Raw genomic sequence first — 24,630 nt, forward strand, 5'->3', positions numbered from 1 at the left:
CGCTAAAGATCGAAGCTGCGGAAGCTGCCAGCTCCAACTCTCAGCTCTTAGCTCCACTGAAAAAAAGTCCCGAAGCTCAGCGAAGCTCCCATAGGCGGGCCAACCCCAAGCTGAGTAAACCCCGAAAACGAAACAAACGTCACCGGTCCGGTGCCTGTCAATCGACCGACCAACCACAAATCGCACGATCTATCCCAGTTGTATTCTTTTCCCTCTCTTCTCTCCGCCCCCTTGTGCTCTCTCGCCAGCGGCGTCTTTCAATACCACCCCTTCCAAAATATTCGCGGCAAAGACCGACGAACCGTCCAGGAAACGATGTCGCTGACACGCCAAGCCGAGAGGTCGCTCCTGGCGCCCGTCGTACGGCGTGCCACGTCCACAACGCCCATGGCCAACCGCACAATCGCCCTCCTCCGGACATTCCAGACCTCGACGCGCGCGCAGCTGCCGGTGCCGGGGCCGGGCGGATTCTCAACGGGCTCGGGCGTGGGGTCGGCGCCGCCGTCGTACTTTCAGCGACCTTCGCTGCCCGCCAACACAGTCATCCGGTTCGTCCCGCAGCAGACGGCGTGGATCGTCGAGCGCATGGGCAAGTTCAATAGGATTCTGCCGCCCGGCTTGACCGTCCTCGTCCCCTTTATCGACCGCATCGCCTACGTCAAGAGCCTCAAGGAGCAGGCCTTTGAGATCCCGAGCCAGAGCGCCATTACCGCCGACAATGTTACCCTCGAGCTGGACGGTGTGTTGTACACGAGGGTGTTTGATGCGTATAAAGCTAGGTGAGTGCAGGAGGTGATGGGACGTGACTGTGCTCTCATATTACGAGGTGTTCTGTTGAACTTTCGTACAGATGGGCGTGGTGTCCCAAGAAGAGTTGACGAAACGCTAATCCGTAATGTTTTATTCCTACTTAGCTACGGAGTGGAAGATGCCGAATACGCCATTTCCCAGCTTGCACAGACGACAATGCGTTCCGAGATTGGTCAATTAACGCTCGACCACGTCCTCAAGGAGCGGGCTGCCCTTAACACCAATATCACGGCGGCCATCAACGAGGCGGCGCAAGCCTGGGGCGTCACCTGCTTGCGTTACGAGATCCGCGACATCCACGCACCCGCCGCCGTTGTCGAGGCCATGCACCGCCAGGTGACGGCCGAGCGCAGCAAGCGTGCCGAGATTCTGGACTCCGAGGGTCAGCGCCAGAGCGCCATCAACATTGCCGAGGGAAAGAAGCAGAGCGTTATCCTGGCCTCCGAGGCCCTCAAGGCCGAGCAGATCAACCGCGCCAGTGGTGAGGCCGAGGCCATCCTCATGAAGGCCAAGGCCTCAGCCGCCGGCATCGATGCCATTGCTCGCTCGATAGAGACTGGTGGCGGTGCTGCCCAGGGCGCCGTCAGCTTGTCGGTGGCCGAGAAGTACGTCGACGCCTTTGGCAAGCTGGCCCGCGAGAGCACTGCCATCGTGGTGCCGGGCAACGTTGGCGATCTTGGTGGAATGATTGCCACTGGCCTGAGCGTGTATGGCAAGGTGGGCGAGGCCCAATCGAAAACAATGGCCGAGAAAATGGTCAAGAGGCTCGAGGATGGAAGCGATTCCACCGCTGCAAAGGACGACAGCATAGTGAGCGAAGTTGTCAAGGAGTTTGACAATACGACTGGAAAAAGCTAGAGCCTTTCTCCTATCTAGGACGTGCCTGTGGGATTAAAAGCCCATTATACCGGCCACTACTAAGCGACGTTTCGGCTCATCACCACATATGCAAGGACGAGTGTACAAGAGAATGTGAGAGAAGAGGACCACTAAATACTATTGGAGAAGAGCCTGAACCATTAAAGGATGGACGGATGGAACAAAACGAAAAAAGGCATGGCGTTTTTAATGGCATCACTTACAGTATCGCATCTCAATGCTTCAATGGGGTTTTCCCCCGTCATGTATTCATACTGTAAAACGAGACAACCCATAGAAAGGAGCAGCTCAGCTCAGACACTAGTATCATTAATCATTTCCGTAGTTTGAGATGAGTGATCAAAGGCAAGAAGAAGAAGAAATCATTCTAATTTTCCATGTGTGCAATAAATTGCTCTACAAGCGATGGCCGATACGGAGACATCGCGTGAGGTGCCAGCCCCTCGATTCTCTATGCGCCAAATTCGGAACCAACCACTTCCATGGCCTTTTGTAACTTGTTACCGAGTTCCTCATCACCACTTCGGCCTGCCACACCCATGGCCCTAACAATGAGAGGGTAGAGTCTCATGAGGTGCTTTCTATACTCGCTCTCCACATTGGCACAGTCGGGAATCGCCTCATTGTCGCTCCGGAGCTCGACCAACCGATCCAAAACATGGTATAGTTCCTTGCGCTGACTCAATGGCTGCGGCATCTGGCCACGAAGCGGCTGGTCTGCAATAAACGAACGCAGCGTAAGCGCAGAACGCAGTACCAGGTATGGAGCAACAGTCTTTGCTAGACGGACGTGCAGGGCCTGAGGAGCTTCGCCGGGTAAGGTTGATGAGCCCGGCGTGCCCGGCGGTGGTGCAAAGCGCGGAGTCGGCGGCTGGATACTAATGCTTGGGGCCCCAACCTCTTCGTGTGTGGATACAAGGGCAAAGATCTCGTCGAGGCAAATGTAGGCCACTTTCTGACGAAGATTGGGAGAAGGGTCAATAGTGCGACCCGACCGTACTTTGAACAATTCCGACAAGCCATGAGCGTCAGTGCTGCCATTCAATAGGGGCAAGTCGCCAGGAGCAGGGCTATGAATAATGGACATTTGAAATAGCGACTCGGCAAAGATTTTTCGAGTCGTATCTGGCACAACATCAGAGCCCAGGGACGGTATTATGAGCTCACGGAGCTTGGTAAAGGAATTAATGTCGAATTCTTGGTCGTCGACAAGGTTGATGCGCTCGGGATGCTCATTGCAATCAGCATGGGTGATGCCATTGGCGATCGCCACAACTGTTTGCCAAATGTCCTGAATAGCAGAACGCGAAACATTGAGCGATCGTAGGTGATGAAGAGTGGCCTCCAAGATTACAATCGCAGAAGTCGTTGCCTGCTTCCAAGGCTGCGTGCCCTTTGTGATTGTGGGGAACTGATATTTCAAGACGATGGGCCTTGACAAAGCTGTGAGCGCAGCTAGCAGGGCGCCATCGCTGTATATATCTGCGTCTGATGCATGGTCCACAATCAGTGTTTGCAGGATGAGCATGCTGGCCTTCGACATTGCAACATAGGTTCTCTTGTCGGATGCATCCCTCTTGACCTTATCATCCGTAAAGGCAAGATTGACAAAGTTGGCCGCCTGGGAAATGAGGGCGGATGGAGCGCCTGGAATATCTGCCCTCAGTACTTTCATGACATCCAAAATTTGTCCTTGTAGCTGGGTGGCATAGTCGACATCGAGCACGTAGGCACTAGGTGCCGCCTTTTGCATAGTCTCCCGCAGAAGTTCGAGGATTCGACGGAGGCGTTCAACTGTTAGGTCTGTTTGAATCAGGCGGTACACTTCCCGCAAGGCCGCAACATATGCCAACAAGCAGTTTTGGTTGTCAATGGGTTTATCGCCATCTTGTTGAGAGACTGGCACGCCACGAGACCACAGTTCCCAAGCAAGGTCGATGGTTGTTTTGTTAAAGTTTTGTTTCGCACCATTTTGGCTGTGCGAAAGTATCTGGGTCAGGGCTTTGAATGTGGCAGTGTTGATGTCGAGCACTTGAAGATCAAGCAGAGACGCAAAGTGGTCAAGTAATTGCTGCCAGTAAGAATTAAACGTTGAGTGTGCTGTAAGCACATCCAGATAATTGGCAAGCAGTCCAGCTATGCCATTCAGGACAACAACGGCGGTATCCTGCCACTCGTGCTTTATTTTTGCGTCGACCTCGGGTTCATTGACCGAAGCGAGGTGTTCATGAACCGATGACATTAGCTTGAAAATGACTGATTTGATGCAGACGGACCACGCTTCTGGACTCAAACGATCCCCATAAGCATCGAAAATGCGCAAGAGCGTATGAGTTGCACCTAGTTTCGTCGTTAGACCATCATGAGCAATGCCATAAATTGTTTGATCTTACTGTTTCGCAATTCCAGTCTATCGTCGGTAGTGACGTTAGTTAGCCGAAGCAACAAGAGCATCCATAACGCAGCATCGGATGAAGGATTATCTGAATCGGCAGCCATTTTTGCGATAGTGTCGTCCGTGGCATCACCTAGAGAGCTATTCGTGATTATGAGCGACTTGTTCTTCCCGGACAAAAAGTCGGAAAGAACCCAGAAAAATGTGACGGTCTGCTATGATTTAGTCCAAGTCTCAATCAACCCAATAGCGGTACATACCGTGAGAGCAATGTTCAAATCGTCATCTTGAGAACAGAATTTATACAGGGTATCAACGAGAATGAGAAAGCAACTGTTCGGCAATGAAGAAAGGAAGTCTGAGCTGATAAGCTGTAAGGAATTGAATGAGGCTCGAATCAGCTTGCTCGATCGTGTCAGAATTACGGTTGAAGGTTTCGAAGCATCTTGCACAGCCTCCTGAGCGAACTGCTTCTCCATGAAAATGCTTCCGATAATCTCAAAGGCGACATCCCAGCCACTAATCAACGTTTCGCCGCAATTATCCAGCAGGCTTTTAAGTCCTTCGAGAATAATCTTATGAATATCCACGTCTGTAGCATAGTGGGCAACTGACGATGGTCGGTCCAATCTCTGAAGAGGCAACAGAGAGTCTCGATACGCCTCCAGAAGGCGGAGCTGTACTTGGCCTCGAATATCGTCGCTGAGGCTAACAGCGCTAGCAGCAGCTTCAAGTACAAGACGTACAATAATATCGGCTGCGCGCGTGCGAACTTGGGCGGAAACGGCGGCGGAGCTTAATGTGTCAATCAGTTCCGAAGTAAGGCGCGTCCAGCCAGATACATCTGGCGGATACGATAACAATCTGTCAATGTTAATCGCAGCGAGATCGCCAAGCTTTGCTAGGGCAAACTGGTCTTCCTGATTTGGGCCTCCTGTTGCAGCTGTTGAGACACTGAGAACCCGACGATGTTGAGCACTGGACATGCGCGTGGTATGCGGTGGGGGAGTCACAGCCTGAGAAGGAGGTGATTGTGGTCGGCTCTCCAGCTCGGATCTTGGTTCTGTGCTGTGCACCAGCAGAGCACAGATGGCCTCCACCACTTCTCCAAACGCTTCGTTGGGAAAATCGACCGTGCTCTCAAACAGTCGGGATGCGGCAGTTTCTACAGCTCTAATTTCAACAGAAAAATTGGCGAGAAGTGACGCAGCTTCACTATCTGCACGTTGATCCGCACTTTTCCCGGCAACTGGTGTTCTGCCCGCCGTTTTGCCAGTGGTAAAGAGCACATAATCTGCTTGTTGTAATGTTGCGAGAACTATTCGCCATGACGAGGTTAGAGTAGGCCCCAGCGCGATGCCCAAATTCAACAAGGCTCGAAGACACAGAAGATTGCGCGTGTTCAAGGTTTGGGGAGTGGTGTTGGCATCGATAGATGCTTGCCGTTGTCTTTCTCCAGCGGCACCGACGGGAGTCACGAGGCTCTCAACACTGAGGAGTCCCCGAGCATTGCCAAGGATAGTGTTTGACGTCTCGGTCGATGGTGTCGACATGCCTGACTTGGAGGAGCCAGCATTTAAACATGCAGTGAAGACATTCGGCGGGACAGCAGCTTTTCCGAGTGTAGTGAGAAAGGCATCTCTGGGGGTTGCCAGCTGAAGTAAGCCTGCGACATGTGCGAACTTTTGAAAAGCTCGTACGAGTCCGTGGTAGTATTCCGAGTCCAAGGCCGCGTACAGAAAAGTGGAGCAGGTTGCGAGAATGGCCGGCCAGCATTCATCGACAATCTGAGCACAGACCTGGATTTCGGGATATAATGGATGGTCTTTCAAGGCCAAGGGATTTACCGGGACTGGGTTCTTCTTGAAGGATGAGGACCTCTCGATTGAGGTTGTGGATGCAGACTTCTCCAAGCCTGTCTTGACGGCATCGTTCCCTTCTTCGGAAATAGTAGCAGAGTCTCGATCCATTTCCTGCTGCTTCGTACCTCTTCTCCGCGAGCGGCCATCAGCAGGGACTGTCAAGGGGAGAATGAACTTTGCAAGCCCTTCTGATAGCGAAGTTATGCAAGACAATGTGAGTGCATACACGTAGGACTCTGGAATCGATGGCGGATCGGTCTTGTCGAGTTGATCTATGCATGGTACACGCATGGTGCTCCAATGAGAACTGATGCCGGTATTCCCGGCTTCATTCGCAACTGATCCACTGATGATACCAGTCACGCCGCTAGCCTCCAGCATTGCCTGATCTGTTGAGCTTCCAGAGCTAGCATACGGGTTTGCCACAGGTATCGTCGACTGGTGGCCGAGGCCAATAACCACGGGCTTCTCCGTGCTCACTCTAACGAAAGTTGCAGTCAGGTTTCTCAATACGTTTTTTTCACCCTCCTTTGCATCATAAAGCATGAATATCTTCCTCAGCAGTCCTGGCTCAGCAAAAATACCACGGAAGACTTCCATGCAGAGGGCCCGTCGCCAAAGCGCAGCATCTTGATCAAGTAGTTGTGTTAAGATCTCAAGTGCTTCTCCTCCTTCTGACAAGAGCACGTTGAGGTGCCTTCTCAACAATGTGTATAGAATCCGTACCAATCTGACGGATGTCGCAAAGTTGATCTTCCCTCCCAGCGCGCTAATCAAGAAGGGCATCACACTGCTGCGCAATATATGGGCCTGCTCTGGGTGCGACGAGAACACAGAAGCATGATTGGTTAGAACCGATTCTATCAGTTCAAGCCCAAATGTCTGCGGAAGACCAGTAAATCTGAGGTACTCGGGGCGTTGGTTTTCTGTCATTAGACATATATCTCTGAACACTCGATAGGCATCGAGTGCGGCAGATCGCAAGTGGACTTGTCCATCTTGAGTAGGTGCGTCGCCTACATAGCCGGCATCTGATGTCGTTCGGTCTTCGGTCACAACCTTGTCGAAGACAGATACAACCAACTGCTGAAGCGTTGCAGCAGAGGTATTGCTCACGATTCCGTTCTTGCTTGTCTGAAGAATGAAACATATGTTCAGGGCGGTCACTAGGAGGTCACCCTTGATGTCTGTGGCATAATTTTGCAACAGAGTTGGCAAGGCTTGGAGAATCTTGAGCTGTACATCCAAACCGTTAGAGGTGGCTTCCCTCAGGGCTTCGAGTACTGGGCTTAGTTTCGTCCTGGGTAGAGCACTGCTCATAATAAGCCGCAATAGGCATACAATTGCAATTCCGGTGAATTTGGCATTTTTGGTTCCGCATGCAATGATGAAAGGATTCACAAAGTTGACTCGTTGAGCAAGTTCTACACGGCGACAATCAGCACAAGTACCACGGCAAGCCTACTCTTGGGATTGGCAAAGAATTACCAGCTCCTATCTGGGCCTCATTAGCACCGCGGAGGCTCTTGAGCTCCTCGAGTGACTTTTCTGCAGCCTGGTCACGAATAAGTATTACTGTCTGTTTGCTTTATTCCAGATGTATTTGCTGCCCCCCTATCGGCGACGTTGTTGTTGTTGCAGCTTGGGTGGGTCGTTGAGTTGAGGCATGTTGTTGTAGGTACCTACCTGTCTAAGGTCATTGTGTTTGCGCTTGCTCTCCTGGATGAGATTTGTGAGCTCCGAGGCCAAGAGCTGGGTGGTCATTTTCAATTGATTGGTGTATCAGAATCCATCAGTAGGAAGCCCTCAGATTTTTCCTGCGGCCTCAGACTCTCATCACCGTAAGAACCACAGGCCGACAAAAGAGATGTACGTGTTCGAGGTGAGCTAAGGTTGTTGCCAGATCCGATGGATGGATCCCTGTGCCCCTGCCTACAGTTGGTAGCGCGAGTCTACCTAGGTAGTGTACAGAGTGGTCACTGGAAGGCGAGCAAGGGGTGATGACTAAGCTAGAGGCAGAACAATTGCTGACCGCCTGCGTTTTCAGATCGGGGCGTTTTACCCAGCACTGGAAGACACCCCGCCAGGACGCTACAGGCGGGACCCCGAAGCTGCTCTCTGCCCCTCCTTCTGCCGCGAGAGCCTTCTATCTGACTGGCCATCGACGTAACCGGGCACCAACCTGTGCGCCTCACGCCGACTTTCCATTGCGCAGACATTGGCCGGCAATCAACCTTGATCTTTTCTGTTGCAAAAGTTGCCCGACCTGTCAAGGCAGCCCTATTCACTCTCTAAACACGTCGGTGATAACGTATATCACTTTATACCATCTTTGTCAAGGACATTGTCGACGCTTGACACCGCCATCGCAACATGGCCAAGGTTCCTAGAAACTTTCGACTCCTAGAGGAGCTCGAGAAGGGCGAGAAGGGCATGGGTGCTGGTAGGCTACGCTGACGTTTTCCATATTTCGGGCAGTAAGACTAATCATCATTTCGTGTTCTGCAGAGGCTTGCAGTTATGGTCTAGACAACCCTGAGGATCTGCTCATGTCTGACTGGAACGGCACGATCCTTGGTCCCCCTCATGTAAGTCTGGATACATCGCTTCTTTGTAGCAAGATAGGGTTGTATGTCAAGTTCGTTACTGATTTCTGCGGGCAGAGTGTGCACGAGAACCGAATCTATTCCGTCAAGATGCACTGCGGTGATCAGTACCCCGATAAGCCGCCTACGATTCAGTTCGTCAGCATGGTGAACCTTCCCTGCGTCAATGCGCGCAATGGCCTCGTCGACCCGTCGCAGCTGCCCTGCCTTGCCAACTGGAAGCGCGAGAATACAATGGAGACCATCCTCATCGAGCTGCGAAGATACATGGGTAGTGGCCAGTGCAAGAAACTGCCTCAACCTCCGGAGGGCACTGTTTACCAGAACCAATAGAGCGTCCTCGGGAATGCCAGGACCGAAGGCAGCGCATTGCGGGCACACGACAACGGACAATGACCGTGATGCCATGGTACACGCGAATCTTTGTATGCCTTGTTAAACCTCATAGCCGAGCGAAATCTTGGACAAGTGCTGGCAAATTGCGATGGAAAGCTTGCACGACGCTTGACCGAGGGACATCGATACTAAAGATCCTACACCTGAGAAAGGAAAGAGTATAAGAAGAGCCACGCTGAATTCATAACTAGACAGTGAGAGCCAAATTTCGTACGAAATAATGAATGAATGCAAGTTAAATTGACTGCTCAAATTGTCTACATCGCCTTGATGCCTTCACATCCTGTCGTTTCCATCGGGGCCCGTCAGTCTCAGCGCAATCTTTTAGAGTTTACTGGGCAAGTATACGGAGAGAGATATATACCACATTTCTTCCAATCATTTTGTAAACGTCACAAGATTCCAGACTTTTCATGAAGAATGTAAATAACATTCATTTTGGGGTTTTCTCCCACCAAGCATTACGAACATCTTGCTTCGAGGATTAATTTTACATCCGTGCTGAGCCACATCTAAGTTATAGTTGTTGCGCCTTTGCGCCTCAAAGACCTTCGCCTCTCTCCAAATCTGCGGCCTAAATGGGACGTCTTCAAGGTCTGAGTTCTTTGCAGTTGCAAGACTCTAATGTGCTAATCAAGACGTAGCATATCTGAGCAACAGCAGCAGGATAATTGTAGGCCAGCCACATGGCGGTAGCACCAGCAGCGATCAATGTTGGCACATGATGATCAAAACTTGGAGCATATTATCTTTGTAGACACATCTGGCATGATAGTTTAGACCCAATTGGCACGACAATTTAGTCATAATCATATATTTCGTCTGAATTTCATCCAAGTTGTTTTGAACTGTTTGATGCGCTCGCTAGTCTTCCGAACTGCGTTCATCTCTGGATCAGGGGCGTTTTTCCTATGGAAAATATCATTTAAGCAGGAAAAGAAGAATGATAATAAAGGAGAGAAAAGAATGTGCACTCTCCACACGCAACAATGCGATTGTGGCTCTTTTATGCACAAAGATGGGATTCAAAACCGGATTGAAATGGATCAAAGAACAAGAGGAAAGAGGTACGTACGTACGCTCAAGTCTGGCTGGTCCATTACACATGCTATGCCTGGTTGGGCATTATTGTATACACTCTATATACGCCTGCGAGCAAAGCCAATCTGAGAGCAGCAATACCTGACAAGGTACATACATGCATGCTGCCATCTACCTTAACATTGCCATTATTCGCCAAGTAATCTATAATTGCATTGCTTCCACGCCCAAATTATGAATGCAGGGCAAAGTTGCAGTCATTAACATTGCACGTGATACTTTTCATTGATTTGCCGTGGACGGCGGAAAGCTCCCGCGCTACTCCATGCCTATGTACACTACCACAGCTTGGAGCTTGACCTAGGTAAGCTGTGAATGCTGAAGTTTGCGAAACCTCCAAAAAAAAAAAAAATTTGGGTACCGGATTGAACCAGAAAACTACAACAACCTGCCTCCTCAATGCCGCCGCACAGATGGACATCAAGTAATAGCTTTTTCGTACCGGCGCGAAGCTCGCGTCACCGCACAGCATGTCAGTATTACCACCAGCCAGTGTCCCGCCCCAAATGGTAGTTATCCAACGTTGCAAACAGCTCGGCTCATCCACGACCAGGTCTTGCGCTTTACCGCGCCCTACTTGAGGCGTCTCCCAAGGTGCCATTACCTGTCGATCTAAAGACAGCATGGGGAAACAAGCGACACCCAATCGCCAATGTGATACGGCGTGCCTTCATAAAAAATCGAAACGATACATCTCCCCGACTTGTCTACCCAGCACTTGAGGCTGGCTATCGGATGCTAGACACTCTGTCAAAGGCGGCCAATCCAGACACGCCCGAATATGACTCGATACTCACGTTTCTTCGCAAGCGACTCGCCGAACGCAATCATGTCCTCCAGCAGAAGGAGGCACACCCGCCGCACTCAAAGACTCCACGAAAGCCATCTTCTGCACCAAACCCCAGCACGATCCCGCTGCTTGTAAAGACGACGCCAGCTCCCACACCCGAGAATCCGAAACCGAAACCTACGTATGCATCAGAGGTACGACCACGGCCCTCTTCCGATCTTCCACCGGGCAAGAAGCGCAGGATTCCCGTTTTGGACATGGCAAGAGAGTACCCTTTCCTCCGACTTGGCCGCCCCCAGTCCCCAACTTTGGATCGCGTTCTCACGCAGAAAAATAAGGCACGGGTGCAAATGCTCGACAGGTTACGAGATTGGAACGACGACGACTCTACACTTATCGGAGTAGCTGATTGCAGGGAAGAAGATCACTGGGACCGCTTGGTACTCGATCTGCTTGACCGTGAGGGTCAGGGTCAGCAGAATGGGTTCACCCGGCGCGTCCAACATGGATCATCTGAATTGTCATTCATGAACACACTTCATACGAATGGCATCACCCACGTCCTCCAGGCGCTCACGGCTGATCGAGAGGATGCAGTAGCTAGGGCCGATGCCATGCGACAAATCATCAAGGAAGAAAAGGCAATGGCTGCCCTGGAGAAGGCACAAGATCATGAAAATCGCCGCCGCCGCTGGGAAGCTCGCATGACGGCTGAGCATGGAGCAGGCTGGGAAGATATCATTGCCGAACAAAAGAGACAACGCGACGAGGCCAGGGCGGCACTCATGCGACTGCCTGAGAAGGAAAGAATCGCAGTCGTTAGGAAGCGCCGCCTCGAGAGACGAGTTCGATTGGAACAAGAGGAGAAGGAACGGCTTGCCACTGTCGATTGATCTTGGGCAGCTCCTGGATTGATCCGAATGCAGGAAATAAAGAGACACATTGCGAATTCTACAGACTGCCGTCTCTAAATTTGGGCTTTGTTGTATCCGCCGCATGTCGAGCATCACATTGGTCATTTGAACTACGAGGTTCTATCTAGCTATAAAGCATTCCAGTCCAGAAAAAAAGTTTTGAGAGCTTCCTCCGCGGTACTTGACTACCTCTGTGACAATTAAGCGACAATCTCAATATTGTCATGGTTTTTTATTGGTTTGAAGGGAACGAACTTCACGAAAAGTTCGGGCCGTTTCCACAAAAAGGCCGACTGGCACGACTCGTTCCAGTTCTCCAGGTGCTTCGACTCGAGCTCCAAATCATACGTAAAGGCAACCTTTGCCAATATAATCCTCAGTTCCAGATACGCGAGGTTAATTCCTAGACAAGCGCGGGGGCCCGTCGAGAATGGCTGACTTGCCCTCAGCTCATCTTGGAAGTTCTCATCGATCCATCTCTCGGGTCGGAATGCGGTCGGATCGTGCCAATATCTCGAGTCTCTCGTCATTGAATAGCCGCTGTTGGACACGATGACTCCAGCGGGCACGTAATGTCCATCAATGACGGCACCCGGCGAATATCGTGGCAGGGCGGTTGACACAGCCGGGAACATACGCAATCCCTCTTCGATCACGCCGTGAAGATACTTGAGACTGGCTGTGCTATCGCCCGTGATCTCATCAAAGGATGAAAATGTGCTACGTACCTCGTGTTGAAGCTTGGCCAAGCACTCGGGGTTGCGGAGCAGATACCAGGTCAAACCACTCAAGGTCGTAGCGGTGGTTTCTGATCCAGCGATAATGAGTGTCCTTGCCTGATCAGTCATCTCCTGTTCCGTAATAGTACCCTTGCGAATCATGTGGCCGAAAAAGTCCTCAACATCCCGTCGTGAATCGCCACCCATTTGTATGCGCTTTCGTGCCTTGTCCTTTGACAATCTCACGTGCGTGGCCAATTTATCGGCGGATTTGGGCGCGACTAGCCACGGCTCAAGGTACTTGACCACGGCCAGACGTTTCCTGGCTGCAGAAATCATCATGGCTGCGACTCCGTCGAATATGATGGCGATCCAGGAATTTGTTTTGCCATCTGACACCGCATTGAATGACTCTCCAAACGCAAGGTCGCCTGTTATGAAAACCACCTCGATCAGCAATGCCTCAATAGTTTGGACCTTGGCTCTCCCTACCAATGATGTCAAAGGTTACCCAGTTATACGCCTCGGAGGCATCAATCGCTTTTTTGCCCGCATTGCCAAGCCTCGAGAGTTGCTCAACAAAAAGATCGACGTATTGGTGGACTATAGTCTCTTGGCCACGGAGAGCCTTGGCGCTGAATGCATGCGAGAGGGCTTTTCGCTGCCGGGCGTGAACTTCAGGATCTCTTGCTGAGACGATACGTGGTGGGCCATTGTCGTAGAATTCGGTCTTCACTACACGACAAGACGGTCAGTCATGATTATCACCCATACTTTTGGGCAATGACTTGGATCGCAAGAAACGTGCAACTGGGCCCTGAGGATGCTTACAGAAACGACCTCGTCCTTTCGAGACGTGCCCGTAGATATCTTGGTAGGATTGCGGACTGGCGAAGGACAGTTCATTCGGCGCAATGCGGACAATATCGCCGTGTTTACGATGAGCATCCAGAATGTGGAATGGTTGACGACCGCTCAGCAACGCCCATGCCCACCAAGCCTAGACTTCAAGTCAGTGGTATCCTTTGATGACTATTTGAACTGTTCTGACCTCTGAGACGGCGGCTATTTTCGGCCCTGGGAACTTGGAAAGAGGATGAAAGAAGAGGCGGTAGATACTTTGCCCAACAATGTACAAAACGCCCTGTCTATTAGTCAGTCTTTTTGTTCCTCTCTATAGTTTCCGGCACTCACAACAGCAAGGCCAACGCCTATGACCTGTATAGGTGTCAAGTTTGATATCTCGGGCATTTTCCAAATTTGAGGAATTCTCTCTCAAGAGCTTCAGATTAGACAAACCTGTAGCCTCAAACAAACCCCCCCAAGTCTCGTAGAGTTTTGTCGTTTTATACATGACATCTCCCGTGCTTCGCGACGCGAGGACATGGCCTCCTACTCGGTAAATTATGATCTCAGTGATCTGATCCCCGCCCCCCTCGAACACGACCTAACCCCCTACCTACCGTAGCAGAACATGGAGTATCTAGCGTAAATGCCGGGGCCAAGGCCATCCTGACTGGCCAGATCCCGTTGAAGAAAGACGGTTTATCCCCCATACCCGTGCATGGCCGCCATTTGAAGCGGGTCCCCGTGCGTGCCCCGCGGGCGGTCTAGTATCAGAACATCGTGCAACGGTCTTGTGCATGGAAACGATCTGCCCACCCACCAATGGAAGTATTCGCTTTGGCAACCAACTGGTGATGTTTGCATAATGTTCTGCACAAGGGCCCTGCCGGATGGCCTCGGCATCCGGGGTGCTAGTATCCACAATTACTGTATTCAAATGAACTTGTTTTTTTACTTCTCATGATGCGATTTCTCCAACAGATTCTGACCAAGGGGGTGGGTGGTTCACTTGGAGAGGATTGAACGGGATTGACGCAATATAGCCGAAGCGCGATCTCCGTGTTGAACGCAAATCCCGTCTTATGTCCCCGTGCAATAATCCGGGCCCCTTCACCCCGAGAATTCGGGGCTATCTGGTGGAATTGTACCACATTGGGTATTCCCGTGCACATTTTGATCTGGTTAGATGCATCAATGACGTGGCGTAGTCATTTGTGACAGTATGGTTGGGGACATTGTTATATCCATAACAAACTGCATACCTAGATCCAGATCCATTTACATTTCGGCAGGAGCGTTTCAAGAATAATACGCTTCGTCGACCAACGTGATATGGGCTCTTCACTATCTTGATGAAGGGTGACCAGGTCGAGAGAAAATACGCGAATCTTGACTTTTATAATCTGACTAGGTATCGTACGAGAAATTCGGCTTGATAGGGAAACTATACTCACATGTGCTTATAGACTTGGCATGCCGGTGCGATATCTTTATTTCTGGCCAATTAGACAGCAAGTGGCAGCGCCACTTTGGTTTCTGCAGCCCTCAGCATTCACGGTATTGCTGCGCAACATTCACCCGATTATTTCACCAATTGGAAGGCATTGCCTATCTCAATACTAGAATTATTAATATTTTCTAAAAAAAAAAAAAAAAAAAAAAGAATATCACTTTCGCAAATACTTTCTTCACCAGAGCCTTCAAGTCATAGAGGGGGAGGGGGAAAAACAAGGTATTCTGCTGTGGAGGTCGCAGATTATTGCCGCATAAAGGGATGACCAGATGGCCAATTGATGTTGTCATTACCAAGCAGAGTCAGTTGAACATCCACAAGAGAATACTGCTTTAAGCAGGATAAGATGCAGCGATTTCAAGTCCATTGGTGCTTCTCTCCGTGAAACAGCCTGCCGTCATATTGCACAGAAACGTATACAACCAAAACAACACGAATTTGAGTTGCTCTGGATATCGTCATATTTCGATACTAGAGAACAAATCAACACGTGAGTGATTGACCTTGGGAAGCATTGCCTATCAAACAAGCCAGATAATGAATTAACTAGACTCCTTTACAACAACTGTTTCCCTCATAAAACTTGATGAAACTCGCAGCTGAACATGATGCTACAACAAAACTGGTAGAAGCATACATTCGATAAATCCAAGTATAGACAATGTTGCGAGTATGTACATGAAAGACATCAGAACTTTGATCGTCTAAACAATGAAAACTTTTTCTCTTGTCTCCCCATCCACTTCTCATATTTCCAAGCATAGCAACAAGCCCCAAAGGAGAAAACAAAATGATGTTGGAGGCAAGTAGCAAGATGTGACACCCTCCACCGTGATAAGTCCTCAGCTGATCTCGACTCTCACGACCTCCCTACTAGCAGCTCACGAGTGATAAATGCCCCAGGCAGTCGAGTAGCTTCCCGAGGCGCTATTTTCTTCGGGACAGGTCATTTCGCCCGAGGCGCCGACCTTGCCGGAAGAAGGCGAGTTGCCGCACTGGCTGACGCTGTCGGTGATGAGATCGCCCACGTCCTGCCAGCCGACGCGGACGGCGAGGCTGGTGCCGGCGCTGACGGTGCTGACGCCAAACATGCAGCTCTGGTACGACACGACGGGGTAGTAGCACGTGAACTGGCCCGTGGTCGAGTCCGGGTTGCACTCGGACCGCCCAAAGTAGGCATTGTTGTTGGCCGCGAGCTGGTACACTTGGGTCGCGATGACCTGGCAGTCGCTGATGAGCGGGGAGTTGTCCGAGCCTTCATTGTCGATGCTGCTCGCGCTGCACCAGCCCGCTGCACCTCTTGGATGCGACGCTGCTGATGCCGCACGTCTGTCGCTCGGGGAGAAAGAAGAGGAACCAGCGTGGGAGGACCTCAAAGTCAGTGCGACAGCATCTGCCGTCTCTAGTGATGAAGGAGTGCCGTATATTCTGACTCCGCTGTCCAAGGTCGTGTAGTTGTCTGCGTACGGGCTGATGGGACCAGCTGTGCCCGGTGCGACTGCTCGGACGTCTACCGAGAAGGCCGTAGACACGGCCGTCTCGAGGGACAGGACGGCGAGCATCCATACTGATCGCACGTTTGTCTTCATCATTCTTTCTTCCTTTATTTCCTTTTCCCTTTTCCTTTTCCCCTTGAGCCTCAATCCCCTCACTCAAATTGACGTTTTCGTTTTCCCCAACTGGCCAATCGGTCTTGTGCGACGGCACTCAACGAACGACTACCCACGCCGCCGGCTAAATAGGCAGGGTGGATGGAAAGAGCTGGCAACAGATTGATGTATGACTGAGTAGGAGTGACTCGATACAAAAAAAAGTAAATCACTTGAACCCGTGATATAGAAATCAGCCTCCTTGCGATGCAGCAAATCAAAAAGGAACGACAGGCGAGAGAGCTACCGAATTAACAAGATCGTGTGATTCGACACAATGCACGGAAAGAAGGACAAAAAGGTAAATGATCTTCATGCCTTTTCTAGTTTTCTATAAATCCCCCCCAAACTCTTGGGTTCGTTCCAAGAAGGACAGCAGGGCCCTATCATCAACAAGGGGACCCTCGCCCCCCCTCCCCCCCTCCCTCACCGTCGTGCGGAGTGTTGAAAGGATTCCCTTTTTTTTTTTCAGCCCACGTCCCCTTTTGCGTGTAAATGCAAGCCAAAAAAGTGACTAGACGTCGCAATCGCATGTGTTCCCCTTGCATCGAACATAGGAAATCAGGCGTACGGCCACATGTTCTAGACTGTCCACATGCTTCAATTAACGCATCGTCTTATAACGCATCATCTTATAGAGGCCCCTCTCCATAACCGGAACCAGGGTGTTGGACCGATGCCTATCTTGAACGCCAGCACCAAAGTTGCCAATATCGACCAAGACAGAAAAGCAATAAAAAAAAGCCTCGTCAGCCTTCGGAATATTGGCTTTTGCGTGTAAATGGCCCAATCATTGCCTTTCAATACTTTTTCTCCAAGAGGGGCTCCTCCTCTCTCCTATTAATAGTATACATGGTCAAGTTATTTTTCTTGGTGCCGAGAAGCTGACTATTACGTTTGTGGACGTTATGCAGTGGTATTGCACCGGGCGGCCGGATCGGATTAGGAAGGACTTTAATTGAGTGACCACCCCTCGGCCAGTAAATTTGCAAACGCCAATGCTGCAAAAGGAAGGGGGGGCAAATCAGGCAAAGAACCAAACAATCAAGCACATGAAAGAAACGAGGACACGTTCATTTTGGTATTTGTTCTCTGTTTCTCGCCGAGGGGGGCCAAAGTCAAATGTGCAAGGGGGAAAATAAAAAACGTGGTCAATGTTCCCCGATACAGGTGCACCATTGCAACCACGAGCTTTTTGTTTTCCCCCTTCTCATTCTCCCGAATATCCGGGTCACATTTGCAATTTCTATTATCGTAGCTGAGGCTGACTGATTGGGACGAATCATGAAATGGAGTCGCCCAGAGAAAGTGACATTGGAACGCAATGTATCTAAGCGACGTTGCCATCGTTCGGGTGATTCGGCCTAGATCGTATTGTCGCTTTTTTGCCCCATGGTCATGTCTAGAGAGTCTGGACTCTTGTTTTTCGCCTTGAGCATCGTCCGAAAGAATAAAACACAGCATTTTCAAGTCATTGATGTCATATCAATGGTGAAAAGTCCCATTTTTGGAAAATATAGGTTCTTGCATGCACAAGTATATTGCATATCCCTTGATTTTCTGTTGAACATGCACTTATAAAGCAACGAGCACCATTACGAAAGCGAGGGCGGACGTAGTACGCAAAGATTCTGGAATCAAACAATGTAATACGCATCGCCATTATGGACGTCGTGGTACACCTGATTGAGAGACATATTCAAAGATCACGTCCCTGGCTTATTAATTGAGCCTACAAGCCACTGCTATGCAATCTCTAGGCAGGTCGTTAGTCCAAAACCTGCACCAGCTATTGGACGCGTCGAAGGACAACGCTTCAAGACTCTCCGGGCAAGCCAACGACTATAGATATACCATGAGCCGGGTGGCTTTGTATATGCATGATTCGTAATCAAACCGCCGGCTCTGGGCCATGATATTATGGCGTTCTAGATCGGAATCGTCATTGATTATGGCGATCGCGACCAGGGTCGGGGAAGGGCAGATAACAGCCTGGCATTGACAGCCTCAACCATGATCCTACGCTAATGAGGACTATACTTGTGAGGGCTGAGTGTTGATATTATATAATGTACTCCAAGGCCCTTGAATTGTAGGTTTCTTGTCAAATATGTACGAGTGGCGTAGCACCAAAACCTTCAATTTACGAAGCAATGTACTTGTAATCACGCCTCATCTTCACCTCATTCATTTTCGTCTTCTTGAAATCAAGAAAATAATGTATTGTCTAAATCAAAATGATGCTTTTGTCTCTTATGCTGGTATCTTTAATGCGTCGTTCCGCAGGGAAAATGCCCCCATAAACCCACGGCTATAAATAGGACTTTTGTTTGGAAAATATTTCGCTATAGTTTATAGCTTAGCCATCGTCTTGGGGAAGCCGGCACCAAAGATGGAGTTGATGATCTCGTCCGAACGGCAGGCAAGCACAGACAAAAGGGTGTCGCTCAACTGCGTCAAACATGTCAGTAAAACCTCTCAAGGCATGGGAGACATGATGCTAGAAAGAAAGACTTACACCGTGTGTGCTCTCGTTGCAGCCCTGCAGCCAGATTCCTGAGCCACGCGCAACCTTGCCAGGAGCGAATTGCAGGCTGTAGTCGCGAGCAACTTGGACGTTCTTTTGTTCAATACCCGAGTATGGGGTCTTGACGTCCATCTTCACCTCGGTCGATCCCTTGGCAACGTCGGGAAGGAGCTTGGAGACACCCTCGTCCAACATGGTGAGGTGGCCGGTTCTCTTGTATCCAGTCGCGGCAATGATCAAATCAACATCGAGCACGTAGTCGCTTTGCTCGCGCAGGTTGCGGACTTGAAGTCGGAGCTTCTCCTGGTTGGTATCGTCGGAGCTGACGCCAACAATGTCGGTGGCACCCAGAATACGGTGTGGCCACTTGCTCTCATCGGGACCGAATTCGCGACGCTGCTCGTACATCTTCTCGTATAGGTGCTCAATAAGCTCCAGGCGCACGACACCATAGTTGGTAGCGCGTGCGTCGGCGATGAGAGACTTTCGGTTCTCGGCGGATCGGGGGTATAGGTTATCGATAAACTCGGGGTTGAAGATCGAGTTGACGCTAGGGCGATGGTCAGCAAGGTTGCACAGCCTTCTGAAAATTGAGTTGACATGGGACTTACAAGGGAGAGTCGTCACTAGGCTTGAGGAACTCGGATCGCATAATCAAGGATGTGCTCGAGTTGGGGTACAGGTTTTGCACATTGTTGAAAATCTCGGCAGCACTCTGGCCACCACCAATCACGGCGACCCGGTACGGCGCATCCTTCCTGTTGAGAATCTTGGGCACCATGTGCGCATACTGCGAAGAGTGAATGACGCGCGGGTGCTGGGCGGGCAGCGACTTGGGGATGTTTGCCTGACCACCAAGGGCCAACACCACATTCTTGGAGCGGAATGTCGAGATTTTACCAGTCACAACGTCTCTCGAGCTCACAGTGAACTGCGAGACTGGGTTTCCGTTTTGAGTGGCCGACACTGGTGACACGGAGACGGCCTCTTGCCCGTAGCGGACAACATCTCCGAAGTGGTTCGCACACCATCTCAGATACTCTTCATACTCGGAGCGAGCCGGGAGGAAAGTGCTCAGGTTGGTGAAATCAATCAGGCGCCCGCGCTGGTGGAGGAAGTTTAGGAATGTAAAGTGCGATCGCGGGTCGCGTAGAGATGCCATGTCCTTGATGAAGGAGATCTGCATCTTGGCGCCAGGTAGAAGCATACCGGCGTGCCAGGCAAACTTGCGCTGCTTCTCCAGGAACAGAATCTTGGGGGCCCTTGACCGCGGGAGCCTGCCACTCTCGATCGCATCGTGAAGTGCCACTGCAATGGCAAGACTCGCGGGGCCGAAACCAACGCAGACGAGGTCATGCAGCTCGTCAGCTGGCGTCGATTGCAAGTTAGAACGCTGCTGTTGAGTGCTTCCACGCTGAAAGCCGTTTGCGCTGGCATTGTGGGTGTTGGCGGCCGGAGGACCGTCAATGTGGCTTCCAATGAGGTTATGAGACATATCGAGCGTCGGACACTGAGAGCATGCAGTTGAGAGGGGGTTTGGGAGAGACTGCAGCGCAGTGAGGAGAAGCGAGGAATTGGCTTCGGTTACAGAAAGATAATTGTAAGGCTTGCAATGAGCTATAAATCTCACGAGAGCCAATTACAATATGAGGTAGGAGCAACGAGTCCAAGAGGATCGACTGCTTGTGATACTAGATCGCTGGAGAAAGAATATCTTCCGAAGTCTTGACGACAGGATGTGAGAGAGGAAGAGGCAATCTTTATTTACCCTCGCAGCGAGAGCGACAGCATAAATAAACTGACCACTTGAAAGCGCTTGCTAGCATCGGGACCCAGGTGTTCCACTGGACATGCCACCTTTCGTGGGCCGGTTCTGAGAATTTTTTTTTTTTATGAATATAACTCGAGAGAATACCAAGCGATGGCCTCATCTCATCTCCAACCTTGTCGAACCCTGCATGGCTTGGTCATGACTCCACAAGAAGCGACAGCGGGTTGCCATGTACCTCTCTGGGGCGGGATAATTGATATCCATGGCGTGTACGGGCCGGACCAAGTACACGGCAAGTATCTTATGAGGAGCAGAGGTGCCCGCGAATGGATGACAGCTCGATGCAAGCGAGCCATCCATGGTCCGAGGTATGGAGAGCACTAGCTGCCCATACTGCGGCATTGCCTGACAGGCGGCCCAGCTCCATTGCGCCGGGGAGGTACCTCAAAACGACTCAGAGAAAAGGTTCCGCATCCAGGGTCCGACGCTTGTCGGATCTGAGGGCTACTTTCTAGTTTCTAGGTGGTACGTAGTAGCCAAGAAGAAGGAGCAGAAGATTCTGACCTAGCCTGTTGTCATTGCTGAACGAAAGCACAGACATGGCAGTCTGTTCCGGTCGTTGTGGTGAAGAAAAAAACCGGCCGAGGTGGCAATGGGGAATGCTGGCGAAGTGCCCAGGCGGTACGAACAGATTTCCATGCAGGACGAGACGCAAATCAATGCTTCCGGGTGGGTGGGGCATCTAGTTTGTATTAGGTTCTGATGGAGAGATGCGAAGTCGGCGTTATCGAAACAATCTTATCAGATGGAGATGCATGAGCGGCCCATGGGTCCTGCGCCAGCTACGGCGCCCGTGCCTTGCCCCTGACCCTGGATGCTCCGAGGTTGCTTAAACCGCCTCCTGGTAAAGGAAAACGGTCAGTCTCATCGACGATGGCCAATGACCTGGCCCTCAGTATCCATTCTGGTGCAGTGAATTTTGGTAATAGTGCCGGATTAGCCAAGGGTTAGTACCTACAAGTAGTAATGAATAGCCCACACCGTTGCCGATTGATTCGTGATCGTTGTGCCGAGTCGACAATTGCTGAACCCAAATATGACTGGGAATTACGTACACATTGATGAATGCAAGTGCCACAATTGCCAGACATCGCGGAAATCAACTTGCTCCGTTGCCTGCACTGCCGGATCTAGTACGCCGGGAGCCAAGACGTTGGAAATGTACGGTATAACTGCTGCTTGTATACGTAGCAGCTGTCTACGAAGTAACCAGTCGTCTCCGTAGCGTGGTTTAAGTTGGAGCCATGATTGGAGCCGTAGTCAAATTGGAAGCCCATATTTCGTGCTTGCCCATACGACCGCCACGTTCATCACGTCCACATAATAGGCAGCCTATTACATATGCAGATCCGAGGTGCATACTATTTGCGGTTCAGCCCTGTTAAACCTGCATGAATGCTCAGATGGTTCTGGTCGATTCGCGGCGGTACGTGTAACGCTTCTTTCATCTACTACGTCGATAGACTACTACTGTGCCTCTGGGCAGCAGAATCTGTGTATAGATCTCGCTATACTAGGACCCTACAAGACTCTGTCAGACAGTAGCAGCCCACAAGTAATACACATTGCGATGCCGAGTAAATCGGGACCTCAACGGCCAGGCGAACCACAATGGGAACATATAATCTTCACATAGACGCCGATCGTACGACTCGTGTTCCTGTGTGGCCGTTCCGAAAGCAGTTTCAGGGTCCGTTCCGTAGGGAAAAACTCGCCATTTGGGATCCGAAGTTGACCTCGGCGGCTGGGTTGTACAGTAGCATGTTGAGCGCAAGCACCCTAGGGTCCCGTAACCTGCCTAGATCGGACATGAATGGTCTGAGGCGATGAATAATGCAAGCGAGCTTGCGATCCCAGAGGAGCCCGTGGTGGAAAATTTTTCATCATCAGAAAAACCGCTCACGGAGAAACACGGTGAAGATCGGCCAGCATGCCAGAACCCTGGCCAAAAGCCGCGGTGCGGAGGAGTCCCGTGGTCCTGGCAGAGGCGTGGTGATTGGATGCAGAGATTTTATCTGATGATCAGATAAGATTACTGGGTGAAGAGAACGGGTCAGTTGCCGGGGTCCTGGAGTCGATCGGAGCCCCACCCAGATGATCCATTGTAACGGACCATACAAATGGGAAGGTCCCATACCCACGATCTTTGGCCAAGCCGGACGAATTTGATGGTTTGGCCTCGCTTTCCGAGCTTCGACCCATCGGCAATCGGTTTGTGGCGTAAAGATTCTGGTCTGGGCTGAATACTAAGTAGTTGGATGCAATAAATAAGGTCATGAATGCGTCGTGGACTCGTGCTAGACGTCAGTATTGAATTGGGGACGCGGCAGCTCTATAGCCTGAAGGCAGGCAAGGCAAGGCAAGGCAGGTAGTCCATATTGAGTCAGGGATTCGGGGCACACGCAAGCGGCGGTAGATGGCCGCACGGGGTCGCCAACGGCCCCCTCTCTCTGGATTCTCTCTGCGCGGGTGATGCCACTCGTGGGCGGCTCGCAAGGCAGTCCTTTGCGAAGGGCTCCCGTCTCGATGCGCAGAAAACAGCTCGCTCGAGCTCGCTCGACATGTCGCTCGTATCGGAGATGTTGTTCGGCCTCGGTGTTTTGCTCATGGCAAAAGTAAGTGGCTGCTGCGGAGCTTTTGGGTGCGTAGTGTAGCCAAAGACATGCAGTTCAGTGTACATCGATGGAGCCACCCATAAGGTAGAGGGATCAAGCCAAGCTCACTTAATAACCTGCTTGAACGAATTCGAACTGCACTAGTAAATCCGGCTGCTACCGTCAGCCAGTCTGTAAGTCCCGCTCTGAAAGTCGCAATTATTAGCTCATGTCCAGTCTTTTGCATGCCCCGATCAGCAAGGGTAAAGACCAGAAAAAGCCGGGTTGATGGATTAATCGTCAGGCACACACCTTGTTCTGCTTCTCTGCTCTGAGACATTGGCTCAACTTCTGAAGTCGAGGCCAAAGGATCAGCATGGAGGGGGGTTTTCCCACAGACATGACTACAAACATATTTACAATCATGGACGAGACAGGTGGCAGCAATATAACAGACAGCCGTCTGACAGACCATCGGTCTCCGAGATGTATGTACATCAATCATCATGCTTCTGGAAATGCACTACACAGGAGATGTGTGGCGGGACGATCTACCTTTAGGTAATATCCCACACAGCCATGTAACCCTACTGTGTAGTAGGTATGTGACTAGAAGCAGAATTATGATACCATAATATGATCAGGGAGAAAAGTACCCTGCCGTGCTAGCCAGCAGCTACGTATGCGGCTATATAAGTGTGCACATAGGTGTGTATGCAAGTGAACAAGTTGAGAAAATTTACGCGGGTATGCACCATGTTGACTGAAGTACTACGGTAATACTGTCGACGACGACATGAATGGCACTTTGCAAATATGATCCTAGAGGAAGGCATAGGAAATCGAACTGGAAAGGGTGTTTTAGTTACCAGTACCCAGATATGCTGCTCAGTAATGATAAGTAGTGTAGGTACCTTACTCCCTAGCTACTGGTACTAACTGTCAGCACTTAAGCACTATATGGTAGCGAAGAGCCAGGAAGCACCATCACCCATGAAGCAGCCGTGTCCGCTGTTCAATCAACTACTAGTACTAGACCCGCCCCAATTAGTGGACGACATTCACTACCTACCATTTGTTACCAACCTCTGTTACCCCCCCTCTTTGTCCCTCACCAGCCAAAGCTCCCTGGTGGCTCCCCACGCTGCATCCATCCACTTTGAGTTGAAAAAAGTCAAATCAGTGACGTAAACGTAAA

General features: G+C 50.7%; 7 protein-coding genes across 7 annotated transcripts; 3 read left to right on the top strand and 4 right to left on the bottom strand.

The window, feature by feature from the left end:
- Positions 1-315: 315 nt before the first annotated feature.
- Positions 316-1,668, top strand: PFICI_10649 (hypothitical protein; the record flags this gene model as incomplete). Its single annotated transcript, XM_007839230.1, has 2 exons — positions 316-779; positions 915-1,668. 2 exons carry the CDS (start codon positions 316-318, stop codon positions 1,666-1,668), a joined length of 1,218 nt encoding a protein of 405 aa, XP_007837421.1.
- Positions 1,669-2,140: 472 nt separating this feature from the next.
- Positions 2,141-7,710, bottom strand: PFICI_10650 (uncharacterized protein; the record flags this gene model as incomplete). Its single annotated transcript, XM_007839231.1, has 5 exons — positions 2,141-4,029; positions 4,083-4,296; positions 4,345-7,370; positions 7,435-7,501; positions 7,633-7,710. 5 exons carry the CDS (start codon positions 7,708-7,710, stop codon positions 2,141-2,143), a joined length of 5,274 nt encoding a protein of 1,757 aa, XP_007837422.1.
- Positions 7,711-8,319: 609 nt separating this feature from the next.
- On the top strand, positions 8,320-8,885 carry PFICI_10651 (Ubiquitin-conjugating enzyme spm2; the record flags this gene model as incomplete). Its single annotated transcript, XM_007839232.1, has 3 exons — positions 8,320-8,389; positions 8,455-8,534; positions 8,610-8,885. The coding sequence occupies 3 exons, from the start codon at positions 8,320-8,322 to the stop codon at positions 8,883-8,885; spliced, it is 426 nt and encodes a 141-aa protein (XP_007837423.1).
- Positions 8,886-10,448: 1,563 nt separating this feature from the next.
- Positions 10,449-11,732, top strand: PFICI_10652 (uncharacterized protein; the record flags this gene model as incomplete). The annotated part of the gene is made up of 2 exons (XM_007839233.1): positions 10,449-10,521; positions 10,603-11,732. The coding sequence occupies 2 exons, from the start codon at positions 10,449-10,451 to the stop codon at positions 11,730-11,732; spliced, it is 1,203 nt and encodes a 400-aa protein (XP_007837424.1).
- A 221-nt stretch (positions 11,733-11,953) lies between these two features.
- Positions 11,954-13,723, bottom strand: PFICI_10653 (uncharacterized protein; the record flags this gene model as incomplete). Its single annotated transcript, XM_007839234.1, has 5 exons — positions 11,954-12,903; positions 12,965-13,207; positions 13,304-13,472; positions 13,524-13,616; positions 13,667-13,723. 5 exons carry the CDS (start codon positions 13,721-13,723, stop codon positions 11,954-11,956), a joined length of 1,512 nt encoding a protein of 503 aa, XP_007837425.1.
- Positions 13,724-15,712: 1,989 nt separating this feature from the next.
- On the bottom strand, positions 15,713-16,420 carry PFICI_10654 (uncharacterized protein; the record flags this gene model as incomplete). The annotated part of the gene is made up of 1 exon (XM_007839235.1): positions 15,713-16,420. One exon carries the CDS (start codon positions 16,418-16,420, stop codon positions 15,713-15,715), a length of 708 nt encoding a protein of 235 aa, XP_007837426.1.
- A 2,412-nt stretch (positions 16,421-18,832) lies between these two features.
- On the bottom strand, positions 18,833-20,502 carry PFICI_10655 (uncharacterized protein; the record flags this gene model as incomplete). The annotated part of the gene is made up of 3 exons (XM_007839236.1): positions 18,833-18,931; positions 18,999-19,557; positions 19,619-20,502. The coding sequence occupies 3 exons, from the start codon at positions 20,500-20,502 to the stop codon at positions 18,833-18,835; spliced, it is 1,542 nt and encodes a 513-aa protein (XP_007837427.1).
- Positions 20,503-24,630: the final 4,128 nt, after the last annotated feature.

Source organism: Pestalotiopsis fici, assembly GCF_000516985.1.
Source record: "Pestalotiopsis fici W106-1 unplaced genomic scaffold PFICI_Scf_7, whole genome shotgun sequence".
Lineage (NCBI taxonomy): Eukaryota > Fungi > Ascomycota > Sordariomycetes > Amphisphaeriales > Sporocadaceae > Pestalotiopsis > Pestalotiopsis fici.